The following is a 27688-nucleotide window of genomic DNA, read 5'->3' as shown; positions in this document are numbered from 1 at the left end:
AGAGGGGGAGAGAGGGAACATGCAGTGGAATGTTTTTTACTTTAATGCAGGGAACGCTATAAAGTAAGAAAGCTGTAGAATTTAGAATCACTTTAAGTACGTTACGTCTAGAAATAATTCTTTATACTCTTGATAAGATCACAAATATTCACTTTTTGAGTTAGGGTCCACTTTAATGCCTGTAAATAAATGTCTATAAGATGTCATTTAAAAATACTGAAACAAATTATTTTCTGTAACATTTGCAGAATAAATTGCTTCTTAACCAACATCACCATAAAGCTGCTAGTTGTTAACTCTCTATTGACTATTGCAGCTCCCATCATGTTGACCTACCTTTACATAGACTATCCCCCCTTCAGACTATCGTTAAAACTGCTGCCAGTCTCATCCACCTTACCAGCTAATCAGTTTCTGGCATCTTTCTGTCCCAATCCCTCCACTGGCTGCCAAAAAATAAAATATTACAACATACAAAGCCATCCAGAACTCTGCCCCTAACTACATTACCAGCCCCATTTCAAATATCATCCAAACCATCCACTTCATTCCTCCCAAGACCTCCTGCTCTTCAGCCCCCTCATCAACCCCCCCATGCTCACCTCCAGGACTTCTCCAGGGCCTCTTCCATCTGCAGGGAACACCCTACCCCAATCTGTCCAGATATATCTGCTCTGCCTTTAGGCAATTCCTGAACAATCACCATTCCCGGGAAGCCTATCCCACCTACACCTAAATAGTTGAACTTTTACTTTCTCTATCAGCTCATCCCTCAATTATTACCTTTTGTATCACTTTCTCCTTTTAGTTTGTAAGCTCTCAGCAGCAGGCCCCCCTTGTACTGAATTGTATTGTAACTGTACCGTCTCTCTTTATTTTGTAAATCACTGCACATACTGTTTGCACTATATAAGTCCTGAATAGTAATAATAATATAGTGCTAATCCCTCAGGAGCTGCTTGGTAATTTGGGTTCTCTGTTTTGCGCCTTGACACCTAGAACACCCTTAGTCCCTCTGGCACACCTGGTTAAATGAAAGTTACTGCAAGCACAAAACACAAGTACATCTTTAACTCGGCTGTGAACTTCCACCAGGAAATGGACAAAGGACTGTTTAGAACTCAATGTATTGCTATGGGTTAGAGTAAATAGTGGTTTGAGCATAAAGGAGCGCACAGAAGGTAGGTTCAGACACAGTCTGCTAGACAGTATATTCACTATGCCAACATCATTTTGAACAGAGTTCTGTACCATCAGGCTGAAATTACCTCACCGAATCACCAAAGTCAGCAATAAACAGTGCATATAAGCAATAACTATAATGTGAACAATACTACTATAACTTGTGCACTTTAGGAGAATGGCTAGGATATGGTGCAATGTCCCCTGCGAGGTACCTCTTAGCATAAGCAATAAGTAAAGTTTTCTGTGTAGCAGCTGTAAAGGGACAGTCTTTAGTCTTAATTCTTCACCCAGCTAGCACTTGGGACCAGTTGTACCATTTGTGAGAATAGTCACAGTCAGGCCTGCAGGCAGCAATACGGCTATTAGATGGCTGTATAGTCAGTTCCTAAAGGGTTTGGTCTCTCTAGCAGCAGATAGTAAATCCTCACAGCAGCAGCTCACCAGTCCAAGCGATAGTGCAGCTCACCATCCAGTCACACACAGCGATTAGTCCACTCTTTGCACCTTGGTGACTCTGGCTGTTGGCACATCTGATTTCAGCACTCCAGATCCTGCTCAGGCCGCCGTTATGCAGCAGTGGTGGTGCACACTGGATAGCGATGTGCACTCTCTGGGCTCCCTCATCGCAAGAAGAAGCTGCATCTTGTACAGCCTGAGAAAATGCAGTTCTTTCCCCTCTTCCTGGCAATCTCTCACTGGCAAATGTAGTTCAAAAGCTCATGATTACAGTAGGGGCTTTCTTCTGGACTACAGTTCCCATAGTGCAGTGCTGCCTGACTCAATCTATTGAACTCTTCCTGCTCAGCAGTTCCTTCCTCTTGCTGATATAGCTGTTAACCTGTTCAGCACAGCTACACTATAGTGACACTGAACTACTCTGATGTAAAAATAAAGAGTAAAACATACCAGTCATATGATGATGCTGTACTGCACTGCACAAAAAAAATTTGATTTAATGTCTTAAAGGATATGTTCACCCTTGGGAACATGTAACATGTTCCACCCAATTTTGGAGTGGAGCATGTAACATGTCCCCAGTGCTGCAGCCGCCGCCCGCTGCCCCCTCTTCCTGTAGCAGCAGTACAGGTAGGAATTCCTTTGTACTAGCTGCCACTATTTGAAAGCAGTGCGGCTGGGGGGGGGGGTCCGCCCACATGTCATTCAGACACACGGCTCTATGTGTCTGAATAAGCTGCAAGTCTCGACATCATTTGTGAGACTTGTAGATGTATGTACAGGAGACCGGCATGGCATCAGCAATCTGCTGATCACTGCTGCAAGGCTTTACAGGCTCCTGCAACAAAAAATAAATAAATGCACATTTTTTTACCTGCAAAAAAAATCTGCATTTATAATTTTTTTTTTTTTAAAAGTGAACTTATCCTTTCATTTTTCAAAACCTTTTGACAAAAAATTAAACTTCAGAAATCCTCCATGCTTCTTACTAAATACCTCAGACTGTCTACTTTCCAAAAAGGGGTCATTTGGGGGGTATTTGTACTGTCCTGGCATTTTAATAGCCTCAAGAAATGAGATAGGCTGTCAATACATCAGGATTAATCAATTTTCAGATATATTACCAGAAATATTGGGACACCTGCCTTTACATGCACAGTTATTTTAATGGCTTCCCAGTCTTAGTCCATAGGGTTCAATATTGAGTTGGCCCAATGTTTGACCATCCAGAAGAGCATTTGTGAGGTCAGGCACTGATGTGGACGAGAAGGCCTGGCTCGCAGTCTCCGCTCTAATATATCCCAAAGGTGTTCTATCAGGTTGAGGTCAGGACTCTGTGCATGCCAGTCAACTTCCTCCACCCCGAACTTGCACATCCATGTCTTTATGGACCTTGTTTGTGCACTGGTCCAAATCATTTGGACGAAGACTGGGGGTTCATGTGCATGTAAAGGCAGGTGTCCCAATACATATATATATATATATATACACACATATACATACACACACACAATAGTTTGTAGATGCTATAACGTTCACACAAACCAATTAATTTACACTAAGACCCCTTTCACACCGAGGGCGTTTTGCAGGCGCTATAGCGTTAAAAATAAAAATAAGCGCCTGCAATCTGCCCTCAAACAGCTGCAGCATTGTCTCCAGTGTGAAAGCCCGAGGGCTTTCACACCGGATCGCTGCGCTGGCAGGACGCCAGGAAAAGTCCTGTCAGCAGCTTCTTTGGAGCGGTGTGTGTTTACCGCTCCTCCACCGCTCCTCCCCATTGAAATCAATGGGGCAGCGCTGGCATACTGCCGGCAAAACGCCGCTATTGCGGCGCATTGTGGGCGATTTTAACAATTTCTCACCTGCTAGCGGGGGGTAAAAGCGCCCCGCTAGCGGCCATAATGCCCTGCAAATCTGACGGTAAAAGGCTGCTATAAATAGCGGCATTTTACCGCCCATGCTATAGGCGGCTCGGTGTGAAAGGGGTTTTATTGGGATTTTTTTTACATGTAGCAGAATACATTTAGGCCTAAGTTTATGAAATGTGATTTTATTGATTATGTCTTATAACAGAAAATAAGTAGAAAATATTGTTTTTGTTTTTTTGGGGGTTTTTTTGTTTTAGTGTTTCAAAATTATCATTATTTTCGTTTATATAGCAAAAAAAAAAAAAAACCCAGTGATGATCAAATACCACCACAAGAAAGCTCTATTTATATGAAAAAATTATTTTAAAAAATACAGTTGCGTACAGTGTTGCATGACTGAGCAATTACAAGTTAAAATGACACAGTGCTAAATAGCAAAGAAATGTCCTAGTCATAAAGGAGGTAGAACCTTCCAGGGGTCAAGTGGTTAAATATGGTGTTACTGTATGTTTTGGAAGGCATCATGAAGAATACAGCAGCAATAACAGAAAATTACTGAAACAGATGTACTACTTGTAATAATAAAGACTTTGTAAAATGTAGCTCTGGCTAAATAAACAAAATATAATACCCGTGTTTTCCACTGAGCCTGCCTACATACAGTATATATGTCAGCACTGGGTTCTTTCTTGCTAGTGAGTATAAAGCACTCCAGCCATGAGATGCTTAAAAATACAATAAAAATAGCTACAGTGATTAATCTTCAGGAAACAACAATTTCGTTTTTTTTTACCCAACACTTTACCAACTACATTTTGAATTGCAGCAAACTAAACTGATCTATTATGGCCATAAAACAGCGTCATGAAGAGAACAAAAAAGCACCAACGCTGACTTTCCAGGGGAAATAAAACAGCCTAAATGTCCAGCTGAAAAGTAATGTGTTTTAGATTTATGACCATTTTGTAAAATGGAAAGGAGAGGGAAAATGTTGGATATTATTGCCCTTATTGGCTGAGAAGACTTTGTACAAATCATCACGGCAGACTGACAATAAATATAATAAATTTCCAAATGTTATGGGATTAAGACTATAAACCAGGCAATTCATAAAACCTAATAAATAGCCACTAGTTTAATATGTAGGTTTTCTAAATGTGTTTGTATCAGCATAAAGGTCTACTGGCACTTTCAGAAAGAAATTCAAAGCAAGCACCACTGTGTAATTTTGATATGGGAAATGGAACTTTAGCCAAACATTATTTAATTAGCTTTGATTAAAGCAGGAAAGTGTAACAGTTTAAACGTGCCAGTTTTACTTCTGTCAGTGTTCCAGTTGGGAAGATTTGTCTTCTTCAGTTCTTGAGTGATCTGTGAAGAGCCTCATCATCTACAAAGCAACCTAGGCAGGAGTCTAGCGCCTGATGGGTGGACAACTTTAATGTTCCTGCAGTAAACCATGGGGGCAGTGTAATTAGTCAAAGCCATGCACCTATCTTCATTTCATTTCACCTTCATTTCACAAGTATGTACTTGTTCACAGTCAATGTCTGTGTGGTGTGCCATGCCAGTACACAAAGTGTGAATGGGACAGTTTCTCTGAGCCTACTGCAATCCTTAATGTCAACTGAGGGGATCAATAGCCAAAGCTGCTACCTTGTCTACAGCCCCAATCTGCCCTAATCCAGTGCCATCTTAAAAGCATCATGGGCCCCTGCGCAAAGTAATGCACTGGGGCCCCTAACACATACCTCCCAACTTTTCGAGACAGGAACGAGGGACACCTAAAAGTATGTAGGCAATGGACGCGCCTCCTGCCACACAAGGAGAATTATACAAAAAAAGATTTGTTAAACCCACAAGTGCTTTTTTTTAACCACTACTATCCCTTTATATTGGCTTTTGGAATTTACAAAAGTAGCAATTTAGAAATTGGATAAAAGGTTTAGCACTGGGAAAAACTTTTTTTTGGAAAGATAAAAAGTGCATTTTATGTACAACTATATAGATCAGACCAAAATGAGGGACAAATGAGGAGGAAAGAGGGACAGAGGGACTTTGTTCTAAATCAGGGACAGTCCCTCAAAATCAAAAGGGACAGTTGGGAGCTATGCCCTACCAGCTTGCATTAGGTGTCCCCATCACAGTGCCCCTTTACATCAGGTTCCTCTATCACAGTGCCCATATACATCAGGTTCCCTCATCACAGTGCCCATATTATCTACATCAGGTGTCCCCATTACGGTGTCCCCTTACATTAGCTTCCCCCATCACAGAGTCTCCATACATCAGGTGTCCCCCATCACAGTGTTCCTTACATTAAGTAAGTGTCCCCTTGTACTCACAGATCACAAATGCTGTTCCCACCTGCAATGAAGACAGTTCCTCTTTCCTCTCTGGTGCTGAGACTGAGGTGAATTCTCAGTCTCAGTGCCAGCTCTCTTACTCCCCCTGCAGTATTGAGGAGAAAATTGAATCCTTTCTCCAGCAAAAGCCAGCCGCTGCTCCTTCTGACAGGATTGCAGTTACTCCTGTCAAAGAAGAGCGTCACAAGAGGACAAATCGCCAATGCATCCCCCAACACAATACCACCTTTTCCTGGCCCTGATCATGGATCCCCCATGCACCTGGGGAACCTGGACAGTGCCAATGTGTGCCCATTCATTAAGAGGGCCCTGCTCTAATCTATTGTTGGGTCAGTGGGACAATCTTACTGTCTGTCTCCATTATAAAAATTCTGCTTACTTCCTGTCCTGCTAACCACACAAGAGGTGAGAAATGTAATGAATAGGCAGCAATAAAAACCTGACAGCAATTCTAACCCTTTCACAGTCTATTCAAGACTGAAAAAATATAGGAAATGTGAGCTAGAATTCCACATGTTCAATTGGTCCCCAAAGTATTACTGCCCACCTATACCTTGTTTACCACCACTGCGCCTCGGAGTATACACACAATAGTTATTAATATTATGTGATATGTGTTAGTTCTGGTACTTAACTATAGCTGCCACCTTAAATGAAAATTTGCTGTATGGTGTTTTCTTCTATAACGTGTAAACACGGTGTTAAACCACACGTCGAATAAAACAGTGGCGCTAAATTCAAACAAAGTGCTACACTCTTACCGTGACTAATTAAGCACACACTAAAGTGTAAATAAAATTTAAACACACATTATATAAATACACATATACCTTCATGCAAGTATAAAGTGAACTATATGCATACACATATATCTTCATATATGTATAAAGTGAACACCAGGTGATAAGTGAAGATCATATAACGAATAAAATAAACAAAAATAAAAAAATTCCACATACAAAAAATTATTTCACCAATGTAAATCATTAATTCACAAGAATCTGATCCAAGACACAAACCATTTAGCAAAAAAAAGTTCATTAAATATTAGTAAAAAAGTCCTTCAAAAAAGTGATGATATCTTTCTTCCAACTTCCATCACACCCAGGTGTTGAGTGGATCCACTCCCAATGAAAAACTCACTCACCAGCTCCAATTGCCCCACTTGCGTGTAAGGCTATAGTGCTTAATGTTTCCAAACAGAAAGGATTATGGTGATAAGCCAGCCATCCAAACATATATGTGCAATTCGATCCACATGTGAATAAAAGAAAATCTCCAATAGTGTAATTCGTACAACCAGTTTATTGAACAACACACAAGCCAAATCTTCAATGGTTAAACCCACACTTTTAAAAATCAAACAATGCAACGTGAAATTTCCACAGCAAACTGCATTCAACTGTAAAGCACATCACAGCAACTTGTATAACACTCTCTAGGGGTTGCGGTCAGGGCGGACCCGAGGTATGCAGGCGTCTGCTCGCTTATCTCACCCACTCCTCGTTCGCCCCACTACTTAGACAGGTCCCCTCTCCTGATAGGCTCAACCGCGACGTTCGTCTCACTCCGCGTCACTCGTTCCTGGTGTCCACCATCGCTCGGCCACGCCCCGACATGTTTCGTCACGCCTGTGACTTATTCATGGGATAGGCTGCCCGGGATGTCAGTCATCTCTTATATACCCTCCTCTCAGTTAGAGAACGGAGATCGCTCACCGCGCATGCGCAATGTCCATACGTCGCGCCTGCGCATTACTCGTGTCCCCGTGAGCGCAATACACTCCTGTTACTAGGATTCATTGCTCAGTAGACACGCAAAGTGAGATTTGAGTTACTTTTACTTATCAGACTAGATAACACCTCATACAATTTATATGTAGCGGCCATCTAGCAACTAATAACAGCGTCATCTATTGTTCACTCTGCATAAGTTCTCTGGACCCTGAATGCTGAAGCCTATAAGCTTCTTACTTTGGGGGTGTTTCTTCACTATGATTAGAAAATGAATAATAGTCATTTATATAATATTCTAGCAAATTGCCATATATTTCAATGTTTGATAAATTATTTAATAAATTAAAACTATATTATTAAAATCAGTTTAAAATTGTCTCCAAAGAAATCAGTTTAAAATATCTCCAAAAAAACTTTTATGAATGGTTAGAAAGAATTATCCTATCTACTAAAAATCATAATAAAAAAATGTATTATAATAAAAGAATCTTTAAAAATTATTTTGAAAAAATATATTTTAAGTTCCATATAAAGATGGTCATCGGTCCATGTGTCCAAAGCTGTCCATTCCTACCCGGACACATGCACAGAGTTCCATCTACCCCACACCTCCTGTGTGGCGAATTGTATATCCTGGGGTGTATAATATGCTACGGTTAAACTAGAACAACCACTGGTAGGTGCCAGCTGTAGTCTTATCACTATCTCCCCATCTATTTTTTATCATCTCTCTAGTCTTTCTAATGGCATGTTTACTCACCTATTTACACCAATGCTCAAACGGTGCAAAACGCTAAACGCACCTAAATACACTTCATAGGGATTCAACTCCACTTCAGTGTATTAACTATATCTTCTTAAGTGGAGTGCATGGTACCCCAAAATAAAGTGACAGTGCTTACTAAAAATCTTCTAAAATGTCTCCTATGTGGGTCGGAGCTACAACATATAATCTATCAGGTGGATGTCTCAAACCCTCCATCTCCACCATTGCCTTGTTACTCATATCCAATCGCTCATCAAATTAAAAATCATTGATAAAACAATTCAAATCTAGTTCAATGTTCAGTCCTCTAGGGGTCAAACTTTTAAAAAGAAAAATCCATTCCGTTTCCCTCCGTGACAGGTCCCTGATCCTATTGGATCCTCTCCAGGATGGATGCACCACATCCATGCCACAAAATTGTAGCAAGGATGGATCTTGTTGATGTTTCTCCTTGAAGAGCAATGATACACTATAGTATTTATAACCATTTTTTATATTAGCCAGATGTTCACTAATACAAACCTTTAGTTGTCTCTTGGTTCTTCCCACATAGAATAGGCCACAAGGGCACCACATCAAATATACCACATGAGTGGTGGTGCATGTACTAAATTCCTTAATTGCAAATGTCTCTCCATCTCTATTAGTAATACTTGTTATACCTCTATTACTGGTTCTTACTGTTCTGCAACAAATACATTTCCTACAGCAATAGAAGCCCTTGAAATCAAATCTTAGAGAGCTGTAGTCTGGTGGGTCCAAAATTTTTTTGACTATCTGGTCCCCTATATTAGGTGCTTTCCTATAAATAAACTTCGGTTGTGTTGGTAATATTTCACCTAGGTGTCTGTCCTTACAGAGGATATACCAGTATTTTCTGAAAATGCTTTCTATTTCCCTATACTGGCAATGAAAGCTGGAAATAAAACTAAGTTGGTGTTGGTTGTCACGTGCTTGAGGTTCTTTTTTCTTTAGGCATTGTTCCCTAGGGATCTCCGCCACCTCCTGAATTATTTCCATAAGTTTCTCATTGCTATACCCCTTCTGTATGAATTTCTCCTTAAGGACATTCGCTTGCACTATGTAGTCATCCATCTGTGTGCAATTCCGACGGATCCGCAACATCTGTCCTTTCGGTATGTTCCTTATCCAGGCCGGATGATGGCCACTTCTAATGGAAAGGTAACTGTTACGGTCCGTCGGTTTAAAGTATACCTTGGTCCTCAATACATTACACTCTTTATCTATAGTCACATCTAAAAAGTTAATGGTTCTCTCACTAATTTGATACTCTAATTTGATATTGTTCGTGTTGTTATTCAGGTATTCTAGAAACTCCTCCACAGATTCTCTCGAACCCTCCCAGATAAATAGGATATCGTCAATAAACCTGCGGTAAAATCTTAATTGGGGCCTATTAGTATTGAACACCTTTCTATCCTCCCATTCCGACATAAATAGGTTGGCGAGGCTGGGGACATATTTTGCCCCCATCGCCACGCCAACCTGCTGGGAGAAGAATTGTCCGTTAAACCAAAAATAATTGTGGGACATGCAAAACTCTAATGCATGTCCCACAAACCTCTTCTGTATATCTAGGATGTCCTCCCTTTTACTTTTAATGCCCAATTAAGGGCCAGGGATGCGTCTTCATGCTGTATAATTGTATACAGAGAGGCTACATCAGCCGTTACCAGGTATGAAGTCGATGATGAGTTCAATTTTACCTGTTCTAATAATTGTAAAAGATCTGAAGTATCCTTTAGATAGGCCCTAGTCTCCTTCACGCTGGGTTGGAGAAATTTGTCCAAATATTCCCCCAACTCATTCATTCCCTCATTCCACATGAATGAAATTTTAACCGCTTCAGCCCCGGAAGATTTTAGCCCCTTCCTTGCGATTATTTTTTTTTTATTAGTAATAGCGGCGATCTGTGATTTTTATCGGGTCATTATGGCAAACACTTCAGACAATTTTGACACTGGGACCATTGTCATTTATACAGCGATCAGTGCTATAAAAATGCATTGATTACTGTGTAAATGACACTGGCAGTGAAGGGGTTAACACTAGGGGGCGATGAAGGGGTTAAGTGTGTCCCAGGAAGTGAGTCTAACTGTGGGGGGAGGGGCTTCAAGTCACATGACAGTGATCATCCACTCCCGATGACAGGGAGCGGTGATCTCTGTCATGACACAAGCCAGAATGGGGAAGTGCCTTGTTTACATAGGCACTTCCCCGTTCTAAAGCTTCGTGACACGATCGCCAGGAGATGTCCGCCGGTTCCACGGGCACGGTCACACTGTCCGCAGCGGGAGGCGGGAGCGTGCCTGCTAACCCTGGCTCTTAAAGGGGACATACAGGTACACCCATTTGCCCACTGCTGCCATTGTGCACCGACGTATATCGGTGTGCAGCGGTCGGCAAGTGGTTTATGACCCCCAGATTTCATCTACTTGGCATATAGCCGCTTGCGTGTAAAATCTGCTAGTTGGGAGGCTATGTTGTCACAAGTCAAGAGTCCTGATTTTGGCTAATCTGCATAACTTTTTCATGAAAAATTGTATGGTGCTACTTTTTAGCAGATGAAACCGTGTAAATGATAATACAATTCAAAAAATTCATGAAATCACCATAAAAAACATATAAACCATAAAAAGAAAATATATAGTGATAAGTCCTTTAAGAATTCTCCAATAACCATCGTCTTCTGGTCAGTTTCAGGCCTGAATTCAGTCAAAAATTCGGACCAAAATCAGTCCTGAAACGGTGAACAGGGGTGGACCAGACCCCTGCTGTGAGCCGCTCCACACAGAGATGTGAACCCAGCGTAAAGTTTATATGTTTTTTTAGAGTTTATATGTTTTTTATGGTGATTTCATCATTTTTGGATTGTATTATCATTTACTCTGTTTCATCTGCTAGTAGCGCCGTAACTTTTTTCATGTTTTTGCTATAGGTGGATATCACACTTAAACGGGGAGCTGCTTATTCATTTTGATTCATTTATTAAAATTTTTGAATTGTTGGCTTCAATTTTGTCAGATGTTTTAATATAACTTTTTCATGTTCTCCTTCTGTTTATGTGGGTTTGCTGCAACTCTAAATTTGTGAGGGGAATAGGCAGCAGTTAAGATGCCAGTTCTAAAGAAGCAACAGGAAGTGAAATGAATTCTCTTAAACAGTTGTTAACAGAGAAGGTACCCTCATTGAAAGAGTTAACCTTACCTCTTGTTTTGGTGACAATTTGTATTTCCCATAATCTTTTTTGACAATAGTCACCAGGACAAAAAGAAAGGGTGAATCCACCTAGAAGGCTTAAACTATCTAGTATGTATGCTATTCAGCAGGGGCAAAAAGGAGAATACAAAATACAAGTCAAGACATTAATATTGTTAACAGTGATTTGGGCTGTTGCTGGTGCGTTGAGTTCTCATTTAGGCTCCATTCACACTTTTGGGACTTGTCATGCGGCGTAGGACACAAAGGAGCATGACAAGTCACAGCTCATTGTTTTCAATGGCACCCATTCGGATCCATGCGACTTGAAGTCACGGCGACTTTCTGCATCAAATGTACTACACCCATGTAAGACTTCACAGGGTTTATTTACTAAAGGCAAATCCACTTTGCATTACAAGTGCACTTGAAAGTGCAGTCGCTGTAGATCTGAAGGGGACAAGCAAGGAAAATAAAAAACAGCATTTTAGCTTGCACATGATTGGATGATAAAATCAGCAGAGCTTCCCCTCATTTCAGATCTTCCCCTCAGATCTACAGCGACTGCACTTCCAAGTGCACTTTCAGTGCACTTTCACGTGTACTTGCAGAGTGGATTTGCCTTTAGTAAATCAACCCCCAAAGATGTATCTGACACGCGACCCGCAGTGTCCTCGGGGTCGGCTCATCTAGGGTACTTTTTGCACATGTTCTGGGCTTGCCCGAATACTGTGAAATTCTGGTTGGAAGTATTTGAATTAATCTTAGCTCACAGTTGACGCTTTTGGCTTCCCCGGAGCTAGTACTTATAGGGATTCATAAGGATGAACAATGGCCCTATCATACCTTGTTATTATTACCTCCTATACTATGCAAAAAAGGAGATCCTCCTTAAGTAGACCTCCTCCACCCCCCATGTGGTGTCCTCCTGGAAAGCGGTGGTAGATGCTGCTCTACCCATGTATAGACTCACGTAAATCAATCGGTGTTGTTCCTGGAAGTATGAGAAAGTTTGGTCTTCTTGGACCTCAAGTTAAAGTATGTTGACTATCTCCATCATTTTCATTGTTGTTAGACAAATTGACTGCCAGTTTACCAGCTATTATTATTATTATTATTATACGAGATTTATATAGTGCCAACATGTTTACGCAGCGCTTTACAATGTATAAGGGGGACAACACAATTACAGTACAGTTTAATACAAAATTATTATTATTCTGTCTCTCATGTATATGTGAGGGATTTCATATTTTATTTGTTGCATAGCTGTTTCTGCTAATATACAGGGTATATGCATCATGGCGATGTATAGTTGGGTTATATAGACTTGTAACTGACTGCTACTCAGGCATGGCTTTGTACTCTGTTTATGAGCCTAATCATGTTGTATTGTACTGTTTGTTCAATAAAGCACTCCTGATTTAAAAAAAAAAGTCCCAATGACTTTGAAAAGGTTCCTGCACTACTTTGATGCGACTTTAATGCGAGTCGCACTGGAAATGGAGTCTCACAAATGTACACAGAGCCATAAGCATACATACTATTAAATGTTATTACTATTACTTCTTTGAATAAAAGCTAAAACACAGCCATAAAACTTGTCAAGCAAGAATGAAAAGATTTTAATTTCTGGGATCCAGTGCATTCTACTCATTGTCCATATCATATCTCTGCTTTTACAAAAGATGGATTACCTACAAATTAGAAAATATGTCTGGTATACTCTGCAGTTAAATACCAAGTCAAAGTGATAGGAAGATTAAATTGCTGTGAAGTAAAGTACAATCACTAGTACACACATGGAGCCCACATACCTGAGAGGGTTATCCAAGGATGTCAGAATAAAGGGCTACACATGAAAAGTAGAATTAGAATTAACAATGAATTCCTGTGGATGTCGTTAATGCCTAAGGCTGGAAGTCAACGTTTGGTCTGCCCAGATCAATGCTTGGGGAATGAATGAGCTTTGGAAAAGCCACACTCAGAAAAACACTTAAACACATTCTAAAGTATAACAACCAGACAATCGGCTTTGTCTTTTTGATGATTCATACAGAAGTCTGAAAATTGACCTCCTCACCATCAACTCCCACAGATCTGTATTCTAGTTTGTCTTCACTATAATCATTGTTTGTATTACTATCTGCAAAATCACATACAGTAAAACCTTGGATTGCGAGCATAATTCGTTCTGGAAACATGCTTGTAATCCAAAGCACTGGTATATCAAAGCACATTTACCCATATTAAATAATGAAATCTCTGATGATTCCTTCCACAACCATTTATTCATAAGTCCTTGAGTTTATAGTACATATAAAAAGATTATAGCAATGTGATAGATTGTGTAGCCATAAAATGTCCATCCACAAATGGAAGCCTCCACAAGCAAAATCCAGAAGGAACTACAAAGTATAAAAGAGAAGAGAGGCGCCTCTAAGTGTAGCAATATGGTTACATTTAATTAATTACATTTAATTAAGGTACAACATTTAGCAACTCACATGGCTGATGATTAAAACTGGCACATCTAAGTATGCAGGCATCCGGGGTAAAGAGGTCCACATAGACCATCCTCTGCACCGCTCTCTACCACCGCTGTCAGTCTGCAATCACGACTGGGAAGACTACCCTGCAGTAAAGCGATCTGAAAGTGAGGCTTGAAGTGCTCGTGGACCGCAGCGTGGAAGGGATGACGTTGATTGCGGTGCTGAGGATGGTCTATGTGGACAGCCTTACCCCGGATGCCTGCATACTTAGATGTGCCCGTTTTAATCATCAACCATGTGAGTTGCTAAATGTTGTACCTTCATTAAATGTAACCATATTGCTACACTTAGAGGCACCTTCTCTTTTATACTCAGTTGTGACTTAACGCTACTTGTATATCAAGACATCGCTTGTATATCAAGTCAAAATGTATTAAAAAATTTTGCTTGTCTTGTAAAACGCTGTCAAACCAAGTTACTCTCAATCCAAGGTTTTACTGTACTTGTATATTCACTCAATAGTATGCACTGCTATTATATGACAGCCAACAACAAAGTATACTATATTCATCATCAGTACTATGGATATAGTTCTTATGTTTCTACTAAGGTCAATTCAAGCAAACATCTGATTGTGTCAGAAGCTGAATACTACCATGTGTCATAATAGGAAAACACTGCAGTGTAAGAACAGCTGTACAAGATTGTCTATATAATTGTCTGTACTGTAAAGTATAAACATTGCAGCTCCTGAAGTATACAGAATTAAAGTTGAACTCCAGCCTTACCTTCATCAGCACAGTTCTATAGGCTCCTCCCATATACGAACGATACCAAAAAAATGGAAAAAATCTGCATAAGTCTTTAGGTAGTGTTATCCCATGGACCACTCACCTATTGAGGTTTTGTCACAAATTGACCAAACAACAATACTAATAAAGCCCTGGTATAAATAATACCTGGGAAGACAAGGGGGTTACTAGAAGTGAAAAAGAGTCGTGATTGGACTGGTACTACAAAACCTAAACTTTATTAAACGTTTTAAAATTCCATGATTTCAATCATGTAAATTACATGGAAAAATCTGACCCCCCAGTGTTATAGGAATCACTCAGGTCAAACACAGCACATAACATACAAAAGGTGCATGGAAAACAAATGAACAAAAAACATTAAACATAAATTTGCTGATCGTCCGGACACCAAAAGTCCCAACACAGAGGGTTGTAAGATAAATATCAATACTGTTTACTACTAACATGGTACAAGACCGATATTAGATAACAACCAATGTGTGCTATGACTAAGCACTCCTTGTAGTGCGAAATGCGTAAGCTTTGTTCCACTTTGCTGTGACCTGTATTTTGGATGACACCTTATTGAATAAAGGCAAATATCTTTGGAGTGCGGCTGTCCAGAATTTCTTTGATATCTAACTGCCATAGCATTGCCAGCACCTGGACTTCTAGACTGAAGGAGATGCCTTTTACCTTGATCTGAGCCACCTGGAGCGGTGATACTCTCTCTCTACTTGAATCCTATTGAGGATGTTCATGAGTCAATGAAGGTAGCTTAAAGAGGTTAAAGTGATTGTAAAGATCATTTTTTTTAAAAATAACAAACATGTCTATACTTATGGAATTGCACAGAGCTGCTGCAAACCTCCTCTTTTTGGGTCCCCGGCCAGTGCTCCTGGCCCTCCCCTCTGTCCAGTGGGCACGCAACTTCCCATCGGGGCACTCCCTGCTGCGGGGCTCTGGTGCAAATTCCCTTCTGGGACATCACAAACAATGGCTGATGGAATGCGCTGGTGCACATCATCGTGGGCCGGCTGCCTGAACCTAGAAAATGTTACATGTTCATGATGACGAAGGTGGACCAAGAGGACGAAGCAGGACCAAGACTGTCACACCTGAGCAGTGGATGGCAGCAGGACAACATTGGACCTGTGGGGGCATTGGCCTGTGTGAGCACAACCAAGGAGGGACAACACCCTAAATTAAAGGTTCAGATACCTGTCATCTGGATTGACTTCCTTCCCCCTTATGTGCTGTGGTAATGCCGGATTAATCCATGACATATGTGTGGAGGACCATGAAGGGGATAACTATCCATGAACACACTCGCAGTATCCATTAACCCATTAGGATCTGGATAGAAAGCCGAGACATACACCAATTATCTGTTGATGTGAGATACTACATAATCCTAAGGTGAAAGTTTTGTGAAACCGCAGTTGATGAGAGAATTCATGGAATTCAACATGAAAATCATCTTTCATCAACCTTAACCTACACCACCTATTCACACATCTGGTTTTACCTCCCACTTCCCTTTGAACTAGGAGCATTTTATACAGCTATATCATCTATTTTTGGACTTTTTATCATTATTAACCATATATTGACTTTTGGAGGAGATTATTATTACTTTTACACCATTTGATTATAAGAAGAGTCTTTTTGAAGTGATTATTATCACTTATGAAAAGTTTTTTGAAGTGATTATTATCACATTTCACATGTGTGTTTATTATTATTTTTTAGTGGTATTTTAATATCACATTTCACATGTGTGTTTATATATAATTTTATTCAGTGTTATTTATCACTATTTTCATTTATCCACTTACCGACCGGCTCCTGTACATATACGTCGGCACTTTGAAGAGGGATATCTCAGTAACGGCAGCAGCTGCTGCCACAACCGAGGTATCCATCTTTACAGGAGCCGGTTCTGTGTACGATAATGGTGGTCTCTGCGGCGGGTTTGCCGCGAGATCACCGTTATCGGTGGCGGGAGAGGTGCCACCCCCCCTCCCGCCGCTCTCCCGTCGGTAGCGGCGGAGGCGATCGGGACCTTTCAGTGCCTGGGTATGGAGACGAGTGAGGCTAAGATGGCCGCCACCCATCTCCATACCATTGGACGGCTGAAGTGACGTCATTACGTCAGCTCCGCCCACTTGTCTTAAAGGCATATTTTTTTTTTATGTCATTTTTTCAAAAGACTTTTTTTCTTTTTTTTTTTTTTTTTTTGCATTTTAGTCCAAATATGAGATCTGAGGACTTTTTGACCCCCGATCTCATATTTAAGAGGACCTGTCATGCTTTTTTCTATTGCAAGGGATGTTTACATTCCTTGTAATAGCAGAAGTGAACGCATACGTGAGTAGCGCCCGCATATGAAAGCGGTGGTCAAACCACACATGTGAGGTATCGCCGTGACCGGTAGAGCAAGAGCAATAATTCTAGCCCTAGACCTCCTCTGTAGAGCAAAACATGCAACCTGTAGAATTTTTTAAACGTCGCCTATGGAGATTTTTGAGGGTAAAAGTTTGACGCCATTCCACGAGCGGGCGCAATTTTGAAGCATGACATGTTGGGTATCAATTTACTTGGTGTAACATTATATTTCACAATATAAAAAAAAATTGGGCTAACTTTACTGTTGTCTTATTTTTTTATTCAAAAAAGTGAATTTTTTCCAAAAAAAGTGCGCTTATAAGACCGCTGTGCAAATACGGTGCAAAAAAAAAATAAGTATTGCAATGACCGCCATTTTATTCTCTAGGGTGTTAGAAAAAAAAACAATATATAATGTTTGGGGGTTCTAAGTAATTTTCTAGCAAAAAAACCTGTTTTAAACATGTAAACACCTAAAATCCAAAACGAGGCTAGTCCTTAAGTGGTTATGTGCGCCTTTTTTGGAAATTAGTGTACACAGTGGTGTTTTTTTATTTATTCACATGATTTGTTCTCATCTTCATTTTATTACTATTTATGCGCGAGATCACCTTGATTTTTAATTTTGCTCTGTGGTTTGGTGTACACCATTAGATTTTGCTGCATAATTCTGTTATCACTTTTAAATATAGACACTAGGTTCATTCTCTACCTTTAGTGGCGCGAAGGACACATTACCATTCAACATTGGACCTGCTGGGCAAGTAACTATGTGCCTTGAGAGCAACACTGCAGAACAAGAGGGAAGAAAAAAAAGGCAAGGGGGCAGTGAATGTTCCTCTTCAACATTATGGACAGAGATATGTATTTTACCCATATCACTTTGCTCAAATCTCAAATGCAATGCTGTTGGCAAAGATACATTATGATAACATTTTTTTTCCAAAGAAGAGGAAGATGCAGAGACATAAAGGACCACAAAAAGCTGTTTTAGGCTTAGATTGTTCTTTTAATAGCCAAAGGCAATTTCAGACAAAATGCATTATTTTATCTGAAAATAGTGTATAAAAGTCAGTTAAAAAATGTTTTATGCCATGGCTCATGCATTCGCTATAGTAACTGCTGGCACTCATTTTCAGACAAAATGTATCAGCTTGTCCCAACCAAGCTACAAAGCTACAGCATTTTTCTTTAATAAAACGTCTGTTGATTGCTCCTCCCCCTCATTCCAAAAGTGTTGGGGCATGTTCAATCCAATGGATATACAAGTTCTAAAAATGGCACCCTTAAACTTGCTAAGGATCATACTAACTTAAAATAACAAATAAAAATAACCTAGCTAACGCACATTATACACAAATGGGAACACTCATACATTTGACAACATGCCCAGTCATTACAAGACTACACGTAAGAGCATTCGCTACATACTCATTTAATGAAAGCAAGTGGATTTGAGGCATATCCCTGAATAGAAAATCTCCAGGCTCCACTAATCCTTGTTTTAACAGAAGCTGCATGTAGAGGCAGTAGACTGTCACAGGCCATTTCCTATCTCCGGTATAAAGGTTTTTCATGGGAAATACTAGAGAACAAAATAAAACAAGCATCTCTAAATGTGTGTACTCTGCTGGACAGCACTCATGATCTAGAACAAAGAAATGTCTATAAAATATTTCAAATAATTGTTAAAGCTGAACTCAAAGACGTTCATTTAAATATATTCTATAATAGCCACAAAGGATATTAAAATGATTTTTAAATGAAGATATTATCTTGCAAAAGTAGCAGTGACATTATCACTCTGCTGCATCTAGCCTGCTTATCCAAAGCTATATCCAGCTTTCAGATGCTGATGGTGGTGGGTTGTCTGTGAGGCAAAGGTACTGATTGGTTGCCTTTAGTTGAAGAGCCAATCAGTGCCTCAAATAACCTGTTGATGGCCACTGCTAGAAAAGTGAGCTGGTCTCAGCCAATAGGAATCCTTGTTCCTTTTTAGACTGAAGAAATGACAGCTGCCAACTGATTGATTACTACTAGGAACAAAAAACATTCCTCTTAAAAAAAAACACAACAAGCAGATACGATTTTCAGTGATTAAAGAATAATATAAATTGTGCATCATTGTAAGTAGTGTAAAGTAACTGAAAACAGCCAATCAGCACTCTGATTACCCATTGGTAGGTACTTAGTGCCAACGCACAGCATTGCACTTTCCATTATGATAATACAGTCTGTAAGTGTACTAATGCAAAATCAGATATCTGCAGTTATTTGGCTTTAATATATTTTTCTTTGGAAGTAAAAATATATCCTCATCAATGCATTTTATCAACTGTATTTTACAAAATAAAACAAAAACCTGAAGCATGATTTAAAAAAACTGCATTAGCATCACAGCATATATGATGAAGTGTAACTCACCATAAATTGTTAGTGGTGGACGCTGCTGGTGCGCTGGTTAAATGAATACACAATATTCCTACTGTGTGACTTTGAGCATGTAGGTGAAACCTTATCACAATTTCATAACTGGTAGAGTAAATGTTAAACCTGTGCTGTTCAAACATCACCTTACTGTTAATGAAGGTGTATTAAATGTTTTTGAATAATCATGTATAGTGTTTGTAAGTATTTAATAAATTTGATTTAAAACCCCCCATTCCCCCCCCCCCTTCCCTTCACCTCCCAATCCCCCTTCCTTACTTTACTGTTGTACTACCTTTACTGCTACATTCTCGCTCTCTTCTATTTTCACCCTGTAAGATTCCACTCCATTGGATTTAGCTGCTTGACCCTTCTGTTGATATGTAACATGCACTCTCTCAGAGCTTTTTGTGCACAATGCTACTTATTTGACATACTATAGTGAACTGTGCGCCTTACAGTTCTTTGTGTGTTTTTTTGTATTTGTCTATGATAAGTAAAAAAATTTGTGTTAAAAATCCACCAATCAGTGGAGTGAATGTCTGGAGAGATACGGATGGTGGGTCTTCCTTACATTTACTGGCTCTGGCCTTAACACTGCTGGAGTTCTACTGCCCCCCTACACTTAAGGTGGACTTTGCATGGGAATGACCATATTGGGCCTCCCCTTTCCATGTGTATGGTACTAGTTCCTGGTTCAAAGTTCCCTAGGTTGGCTGTTGAGGATACGGTTATTACCCCCGTCCCACACAAGTTATAAGGACCTCTATAAGAGCTCTATATTGCTTAAGGCATGAAAAACTGATTGGTGGATGATGCCTGTGCATATTGTTTCGTATACTATGCACCACTGCAAGCTCCTGAAGAAGCGCTTAAGGGCGCGTAACATGTAGATTTTTCTTCACTACGTCTCTACCACCAACCAGCTGCTCCTTCCTTTGACATCATCTCATTTTGAATCATTATTGATCGATCTGTTCCACTGTGGTAATAATTGGTTGTGTTAGGTGGTGTGAGCGTCGTTTAGACCAAGCACCATGTTTTGTTTTTAGCATGTCATGTCAATAATGTGAATTTTAAAGAATAATAAAAGTTCATTTTGTATTTCAACACTACAGATGTGCCTCTAAACTCCATGTTTCCTTCTTTTGAATAATATTTTACTTTTTGAATAAGCCCTTTATTAAAGGTGCATAGCCCACTTGTTCAGCATTGCTGTAGTGCATTAGTCCATCCTACTTCCTTCTTTGGTGTTGTGAAAACCCCTACTAGTGATACAAGAGAGCTTTTCCCAAACACACCGGCTGCACATTTCTCAATGTTATTCATGTATAGAAATCCTGATGTAAAAATAAATGAATATCAGTGCTAAGAAGTTTCAAGTTTTCAACAGATTTAGACTTGGTTTAAAAAACTAGCAATGGACAGCCCGCATGCAATGGATTTTAATCAATTTAATTAATGAGAAACGCACAGCTAAATTCAAGGCACTATGACGAAATTTAGGCAAGTCTGGGACCCCTGGACTTCGCATTGTCTTCTTATATCTCTTATATCTCGTGGTAGCCTGTTTCACGCTCATGCATGAACCGGGGACCCTTGGCCCTGATTTAATGTTATTGTTGTTACCATCTCTGCTCTTGGCATTTACTCATGCATATTATGATTTGCCAGGCTGATGAGCATCCTTACATTGTTGTGTTTGTCATTTTGGACTTCAGAACTCTTTGTAATACATCTCTCTGGATTCTGGCTGAAATGTATTACATAAATTGAGTAAACTTTCTACTCTTAACACAGTTGTGGGTAGAATTACCAAACTTATTTTTTATGCTTTTCTTTTTAAAAAAACTGCAAAAGTATTTGACTACTCCCTATAATGCCGCAGAGGCAACACAAACCTTTGCCAAATCCTGATATGTGAAACTTCCAAAGCAAAAAAAACAGGTTCCAGGTGCTCACGGTTCAGATGTAGGTTTTATTCTCAAGAAGTCATAAACAGTATTACAATAACCAAAGAACCTTGACACATTTTGCACTAGATGTGTTAATCATGAGGACTTCCTTATGAGTGCACGTAGACAGGCTGGCAGTGGCATTAGGAAGGTAAGCTGAGCTTCTGTTTTGATGATTGTCTACATACAGTGTACCTTTGTACTACCTAAAAAAGCCCTAGGCATATTCCTTTAGCTATAGATATAAAGCTGGACATACACAGTTTTCTGCTGAATCAGACAAATTTTTGAGCTGTGGGTGGCTCTGCTGGCAGTGCTAGATTTACAGAGGGCAAATGGGCAAATTACCCCAGGCCCCCCTGCCAGAGGGGGACCCCCTACCAGAGGAGGCCCGACTTTCTCTTAGAAAAAAATGAAACTTATGTTCCCTTCGAGACTTCAGTAGTGTGTTTGTTGAGGACATTTTCCAGTTTGCAGCCTTTGCCAAGCTCTGGTCATGTCTCACTCCATCTCAATAGGCAGTTTTTTTACATGATGAAGGGCTTGCCGACACCTTTCCAGGGTTTAATGTAGCTCTTAGAATATATTTGAGCATGATGGCCACTAGTTGTTTTGGAGAAAGGTTGTTTAGCAAATTGACACTGATAAAAAATTATCTGAGGACAACAATGACCCATGAAAGATTAATTGCTCTGTGCCCACTGGTTGTCGAGAGTAGTGTCTACATGATGATACAGTTTGATGAGTTAGGCAGCCCATAGAGTATGTGATTTTCTTTCCTTCCATCACAGGTGGAAGGAAGGAAAACAGCTTGATTCCCCCATTAACACAGTCAGTGTTGATGGGGGAATGCTTCCTGCAGTTTTCTTCTGTTCTGCTGGCAAGGGGGACATGGGCCCCAGCCAGCAGAACACAATGAATACTATAGCTGCTGGCAGTAATCACATACCAAAAATCAGACAGACAGGCTGGTTGTACCTAAGTGGATTGATGGGACAACATGGGTACTACAAGCCTGCCCATAGATGGATTGAATCTCGGCCGGTCCCTGCTAAACCGACTGAGATTCGATCCATCTATGCCTGCTTAAGTTAAAGAATTTGCATATGCTAAGTGCAGGAAGAAAGACTTTTTGTAAATATTTAGTGTGATGCATACATGTGATGTATGACTTGCCAGTTCCAATTATCTGTGTAATGTGTATTTTTACAGTCAATAAAATTGATTAAGAAAAACGGACAAGTGTTTTCTTCGGAGCCTAACCTTTATTTTATTTTTTAGAACAAAAACGGTTTATCATTCATTTCAGTTCACTTTTTTTGTCATATTATTTAATTTCTATGTTGAGGGGCCCCAAACTTAAAGTGCCGTGGGCCTCCCAAGGTCTAAATCCAGCACTGCCTGCTGGCACCACCCAGCTTGATAAAATCTAATCCGAAGATCTGAAGCTGGGTGGAAAATTGTCCACCAAATCATGATCAGATACACTCACTAATTGGGTATTCTGACAGTCTTCAGGACAATAAAATAGCCAGCGGGAGATTAGTCCACCCACCCTGTTAAGAATGGATGGAGGAATCTGTTATGCCCTGTACACACGATAGGATTTTCCGACAACAAAATCCATGTTTTTTTTTCCGACGGATGTTGGCTCAAACTTGTCTTGCATACACACGGTCACACAAATCTTGTCGGAAATTCCGAATGTCAAGAACGTGGTGACGACAACACGTACAACGAGCCGAGAAGAATGAAGTTCAATAGCCAGTGCAGCTCTTCTGCTTGATTCCTAGCATGTGTGGAATTTTGTGCATCGGAATTGTGTACACACGATCAGAATTTTCAGATCTCAAATTTTGTTTGTCGTAAATTCTGACGGAAAATGTCCGATGGAGCCTACACACGGCCTACACATGGTCGGAATTTCCGACAACAAGCTCCCATCGGACATTTGTTGTCGGAAAATCCTATCGTGTGTACAGGGCATAAGTTTCCTGAATGACACAAATCTATGCTATATGGACAGCTTTAGGGTCACAGCTATATAGCAAGTTCTAAACATATAAGACACAGACAAAGCATAGGGAATCATTCTTGGCCCTAGAGTTGATGGATCCTTTATTGCAGCCACATGCCATGACACAAGAATCAAGGTACTTACGCTTATTCATGGCTGCTGTTCCATTAAAGTCAGCAAATACAATGCATTTTCAGCTAGTGAATCTGTCACATTTAAAATATAGGGCACGGAGCTAATTCCTACATGTAAGCAGACACCCTTACACGCAATCAGTTCCCGTTCACCTAATACAGCAACATAAAGAACAACCACCTTTGTGTGAAATGCCTCCTGCTGTGTTTTGAACATGAACTGTAATGCTATTTTTACACAATGTCTCTTCTTATATTACATATGTACGTGCTGCCTAAAGAATTGGATTAAACTGACTGTTTGCTGATTGTTTTAATAAATGGTATATGAGCGATGCATAAGCCATGCAAAATAGTAACGTGGGTGTGTGTTGGGTAAGCTAGCATGCTCACCAGTGCAAATATTAGTACACTTTGTTAAAAAGTCAATCTGGAAACTGACATCTGCCTTTGTGTGTTTTACTATTATTAGACTGTAGTTTTAATGTTTGGTGCATTTAAATAGCACTTATATTTAATGGATACAAATTTGTATTAATATATCAGTATCTATATATTCTCATTCACTTGGGACTTATGGTAAAGCCCTGAATGTCGGGCAGCATCGGCTGGTTCAATAGAAACCGGCCGACATTCGGCCCGTGTGTACTGCAGCCGGTCCAAGAGGTCTGCTGACCGGCTCCCAATCAGCCCTCTCAGCCAATGGCAGAAGTGTTCTGGTGGAGGAGCCGTCTGGGTTGAACAAAAACAAAAACTAGCAGTGTGTACTAGGCTTAACTTGTGAGCTCCACTAGAGTTAGGATTACGTAAGAACCTAATTTAGGGCTAGTCTTAGGCAAGGTATACTGGGAAATCATTTTTATAGTAAGCTAATTAGTCAGGTTGAAAAAAAAAGAACTTTGGATCCAAGCCCATTGGAGATAAGTGTCTGCCCCCGTTCCTTCTCTCTCTTATTTCCTTTTCCATACTTTACTATTTTTCTTTGGTCTTACAGTTGAGTCCTCCTTTCCCTGTTCCGTCTGGTCCCAACAGGGTCTCTCTTGTTTCGTTAAGCTTATATTTTGAGATTACTATCCTATGGACCAGTTTGTTGGATTACTCCTACATTGTAACTTTAATTCACGTGTTTTGTTATTTTGTATTAAAGCATAACTAAAGGCAAAACTTTTTTTTTAGTTCTGTTATCCTGTTTTCCATTATCATTGAAAGGGAAAGTAAAAGAAAATCCCAAATTTTGGGTTGTCCCCAAAAAAGTAATAGAGGGGAAATCTTCCAATGGGGACACTAGTTCTGGTGACCTGGGGGTCTCCAAGGAATTCCCTTAATTTGCAGGGATTTCCTCCCACTTCCTGTTTTGCTATGCTACAGAAAGTGGGAAATCTCCGCAATGGGATACAGATGGTGAAAAAAAAATCTGAAAGGGATTATAACCCTCTATCCAAAATGAGAAAAAAGTTTTGCCTATAGTTCTACCTTCAGTCTTGTTTGATTATCTGCAGCTCAGTGGCGGAACTATAGGGGTCACTGAAATTGCACTTGCGCACCCTGATGTAAGGGGGGCTCTCCAGGAACCCTGATGTAAGGAAGGGGCTTTCTGGAGACCCTGATGTAAGGGGGGCTCGCTGGGGACCCTGATGTAAGGAAGGCTCTCTGGGAGCCCTGATGTAAGAAGGGGCTCTCTGGGGACCCTAATGTAAAGAAGGGGCTCTCTGGGGACCCTGAGGTAAGGGGGGGCTCTCTGTGGACCCTGATCTAAGGGGGGCCCTCTGGGGACCCTGATGTAAGGGGGGCTCTCTGGGGACCCTGAAGTAAGGGTATAATATATATATATATATATATATATATATATATATATACACACACACACACACACATGTATATCAAATACATGTGTATGCCCGCTCAAGCGCTGCTATGGGCTCTAGCCCGAGATCTTTCGTAGACCTAGCAACGCCTCTGGTGGGGGCCCTTCATGGTTTCTTGCACCACAGCCCTGAATATTCTAGTTACGCCTCTGCTGCAGCCCCTGTGTTGGCGATTCAGTTGTTATTTCTCCTTTAAATTAATAAAAAAATAAGTGAATTGAAAAAAAAGACAATTGTCCACTAAGTTCAATAAAAAATAAAATAAAGTTCATCCAGAAGTAGGTGAAATACCCTATATAAAAATGTGGTCTGAATTTCCTTAACAAGCTGTGTACATTTTTTTACATTTTTTTGAAGCAATCTATCTCTATTAGGACTAGTTCTTGTGTGAGACTATTATATGTTATTACTGAATGACACAGTGAGAATCAACCACACGTACAAGCATGCTTTACCAAGCATTACCCCAACACATTGGTGCCAACGTGTCCTAAATCACAGGGGTTCATATATCAGACCATAAAGAGGGACATCTGAGGAGTAAAGAGGGACAGAGGGAGTTGATTCTAAAAGAGGAACATTCTCTGAGATGCCTAAAATTCGACTAAAACTAAAATGGCATTTTAGTCAAAAGACAAAAATGGGACTAAAACTAAAATGCCATTTTAGTAAAAAAACTAAGACTAAAACTAAATTGAAATTTGACTTCAAAATTAACACTAGTCTATAGTGCATGTTCATACCTCAATAACATAAATAATAACATATGAGATTTTTCACTCCAGCAGTATATAATGAGTTGAAATTGTCGAGAAATGTTTAACTAATGCATTACAATTTAATTACACCCATTAGATTTTAGACCACTAAAATGAGTTTTAGTTGGCTAAAATGTACTGGAGATTTAGTCGACTAAATATGACTAAAACTAAAACAATTGCAGAAAACTAAAATGGGACTAAAACTAAAATGCCATTTTAGTCCTAAGACTAAGACTAAAACTAAATCGAAATACCCCTCCCCTATATCACAATTCAGAGGCTGCTACCTAAATGACATATCACAAGACCCAAGCAATGACATGTGAAGGACCTGTCTAACCAAAAATGGGAGGTGTGCTCAAGCTTTGCACATGATAACTTTTAGGCGGTCATCCGGCTTCTTGGAAAAAGTAATGTATAATAAGGCACTGTATTGTACCTACTCTTCAACAGAGCATAATACTATAGTCCCATTTACTTTATATACTTATGCTGCGTACACACGGTCGGATTTTCTGACGGGAAATGTTCGATGAGAGCTTGTTGTCGGAAATTCCAACCGTGTAAGCTCCATCTGGATCTCAGATTTTCCGACAGCGGATTTTGTTCCGATGTGTGTACACAATTCCGACGCACAAAGTTCAACGCATGCTCAGAATCAACCAGAAGAGCTGCGCTGGCTATTGAACTTGATTTTTCTCAGCCCGTCGTACGTGTTGTACATCACCGTGTTCTTGACGATCGGATTTTCCGACAAGATTTGTGTGACCGTGAGTTTGAGCCAACATCCATCGGAAAAAAAACATGGATTTTGTTATCAGAATGTGCTATCGTGTGTACGCGGCATTAAATTGTAGGTTTAGCCAAAACTTTGTTCAGTTTTGAATTAAATGAGAAGTATGGCCATTGCTTTTTTGGCCCTAATTCTCCTATGTATCACAGGAGTGCAGTTCGTTGTAAAGCTCGCTGTCGGCTAGTCCAGGCTAGTGAAAGATCCCGACTTTATAGTCGCGATCCACCCAGATTCCTAGACCGGCACCTGGCTCAGCCTCTCAGTTGCGCTGCTGGGGGAGTGAGCCAGCCACTCCCACCCTCTCCACAGCCCAGCCCTCCAGTGAGAGCAGGAGGAGCAGAGCAGAGGATCAGTGACTGTCAGTCACCACTCTGCTCAGAGCGGAGGGGAGAACTGAGCGATCTGCGGTGTTTGATCGCTCAGTTCTCAGTGAAGAGGCGGCGGGGGACAGATGCAGCATCGG

General features: G+C 40.3%; 1 protein-coding gene across 21 annotated transcripts in view; it reads right to left on the bottom strand.

Moving 5' to 3' along the window:
* RAP1GAP2 (RAP1 GTPase activating protein 2) overlaps window positions 1-27688 on the bottom strand; it is a 1157030-nt gene that overhangs the window by 217468 nt on the left and 911874 nt on the right. The window contains exon 1 of one of the 21 annotated variants that reach the window (XM_073616733.1): window positions 19698-19734. The exons of 19 other annotated variants lie outside the window; for them this stretch is intronic. In XM_073616733.1, coding sequence (XP_073472834.1) covers window positions 19698-19700 — 3 coding nt within the window. In that variant the 5' untranslated portion in view covers window positions 19701-19734. Of the gene's footprint in view, window positions 1-19697; window positions 19735-27688 lie in introns of those variants that run through there. One more of the 21 variants, XM_073616729.1, reaches the window with a different exon arrangement.

This window comes from Aquarana catesbeiana, linkage group LG02 (assembly GCF_042186555.1).
Source record: "Aquarana catesbeiana isolate 2022-GZ linkage group LG02, ASM4218655v1, whole genome shotgun sequence".
NCBI classification, from domain to species: Eukaryota; Metazoa; Chordata; class Amphibia; order Anura; family Ranidae; genus Aquarana; species Aquarana catesbeiana.
This window is presented reverse-complemented; position numbering and strand designations above follow the sequence as displayed.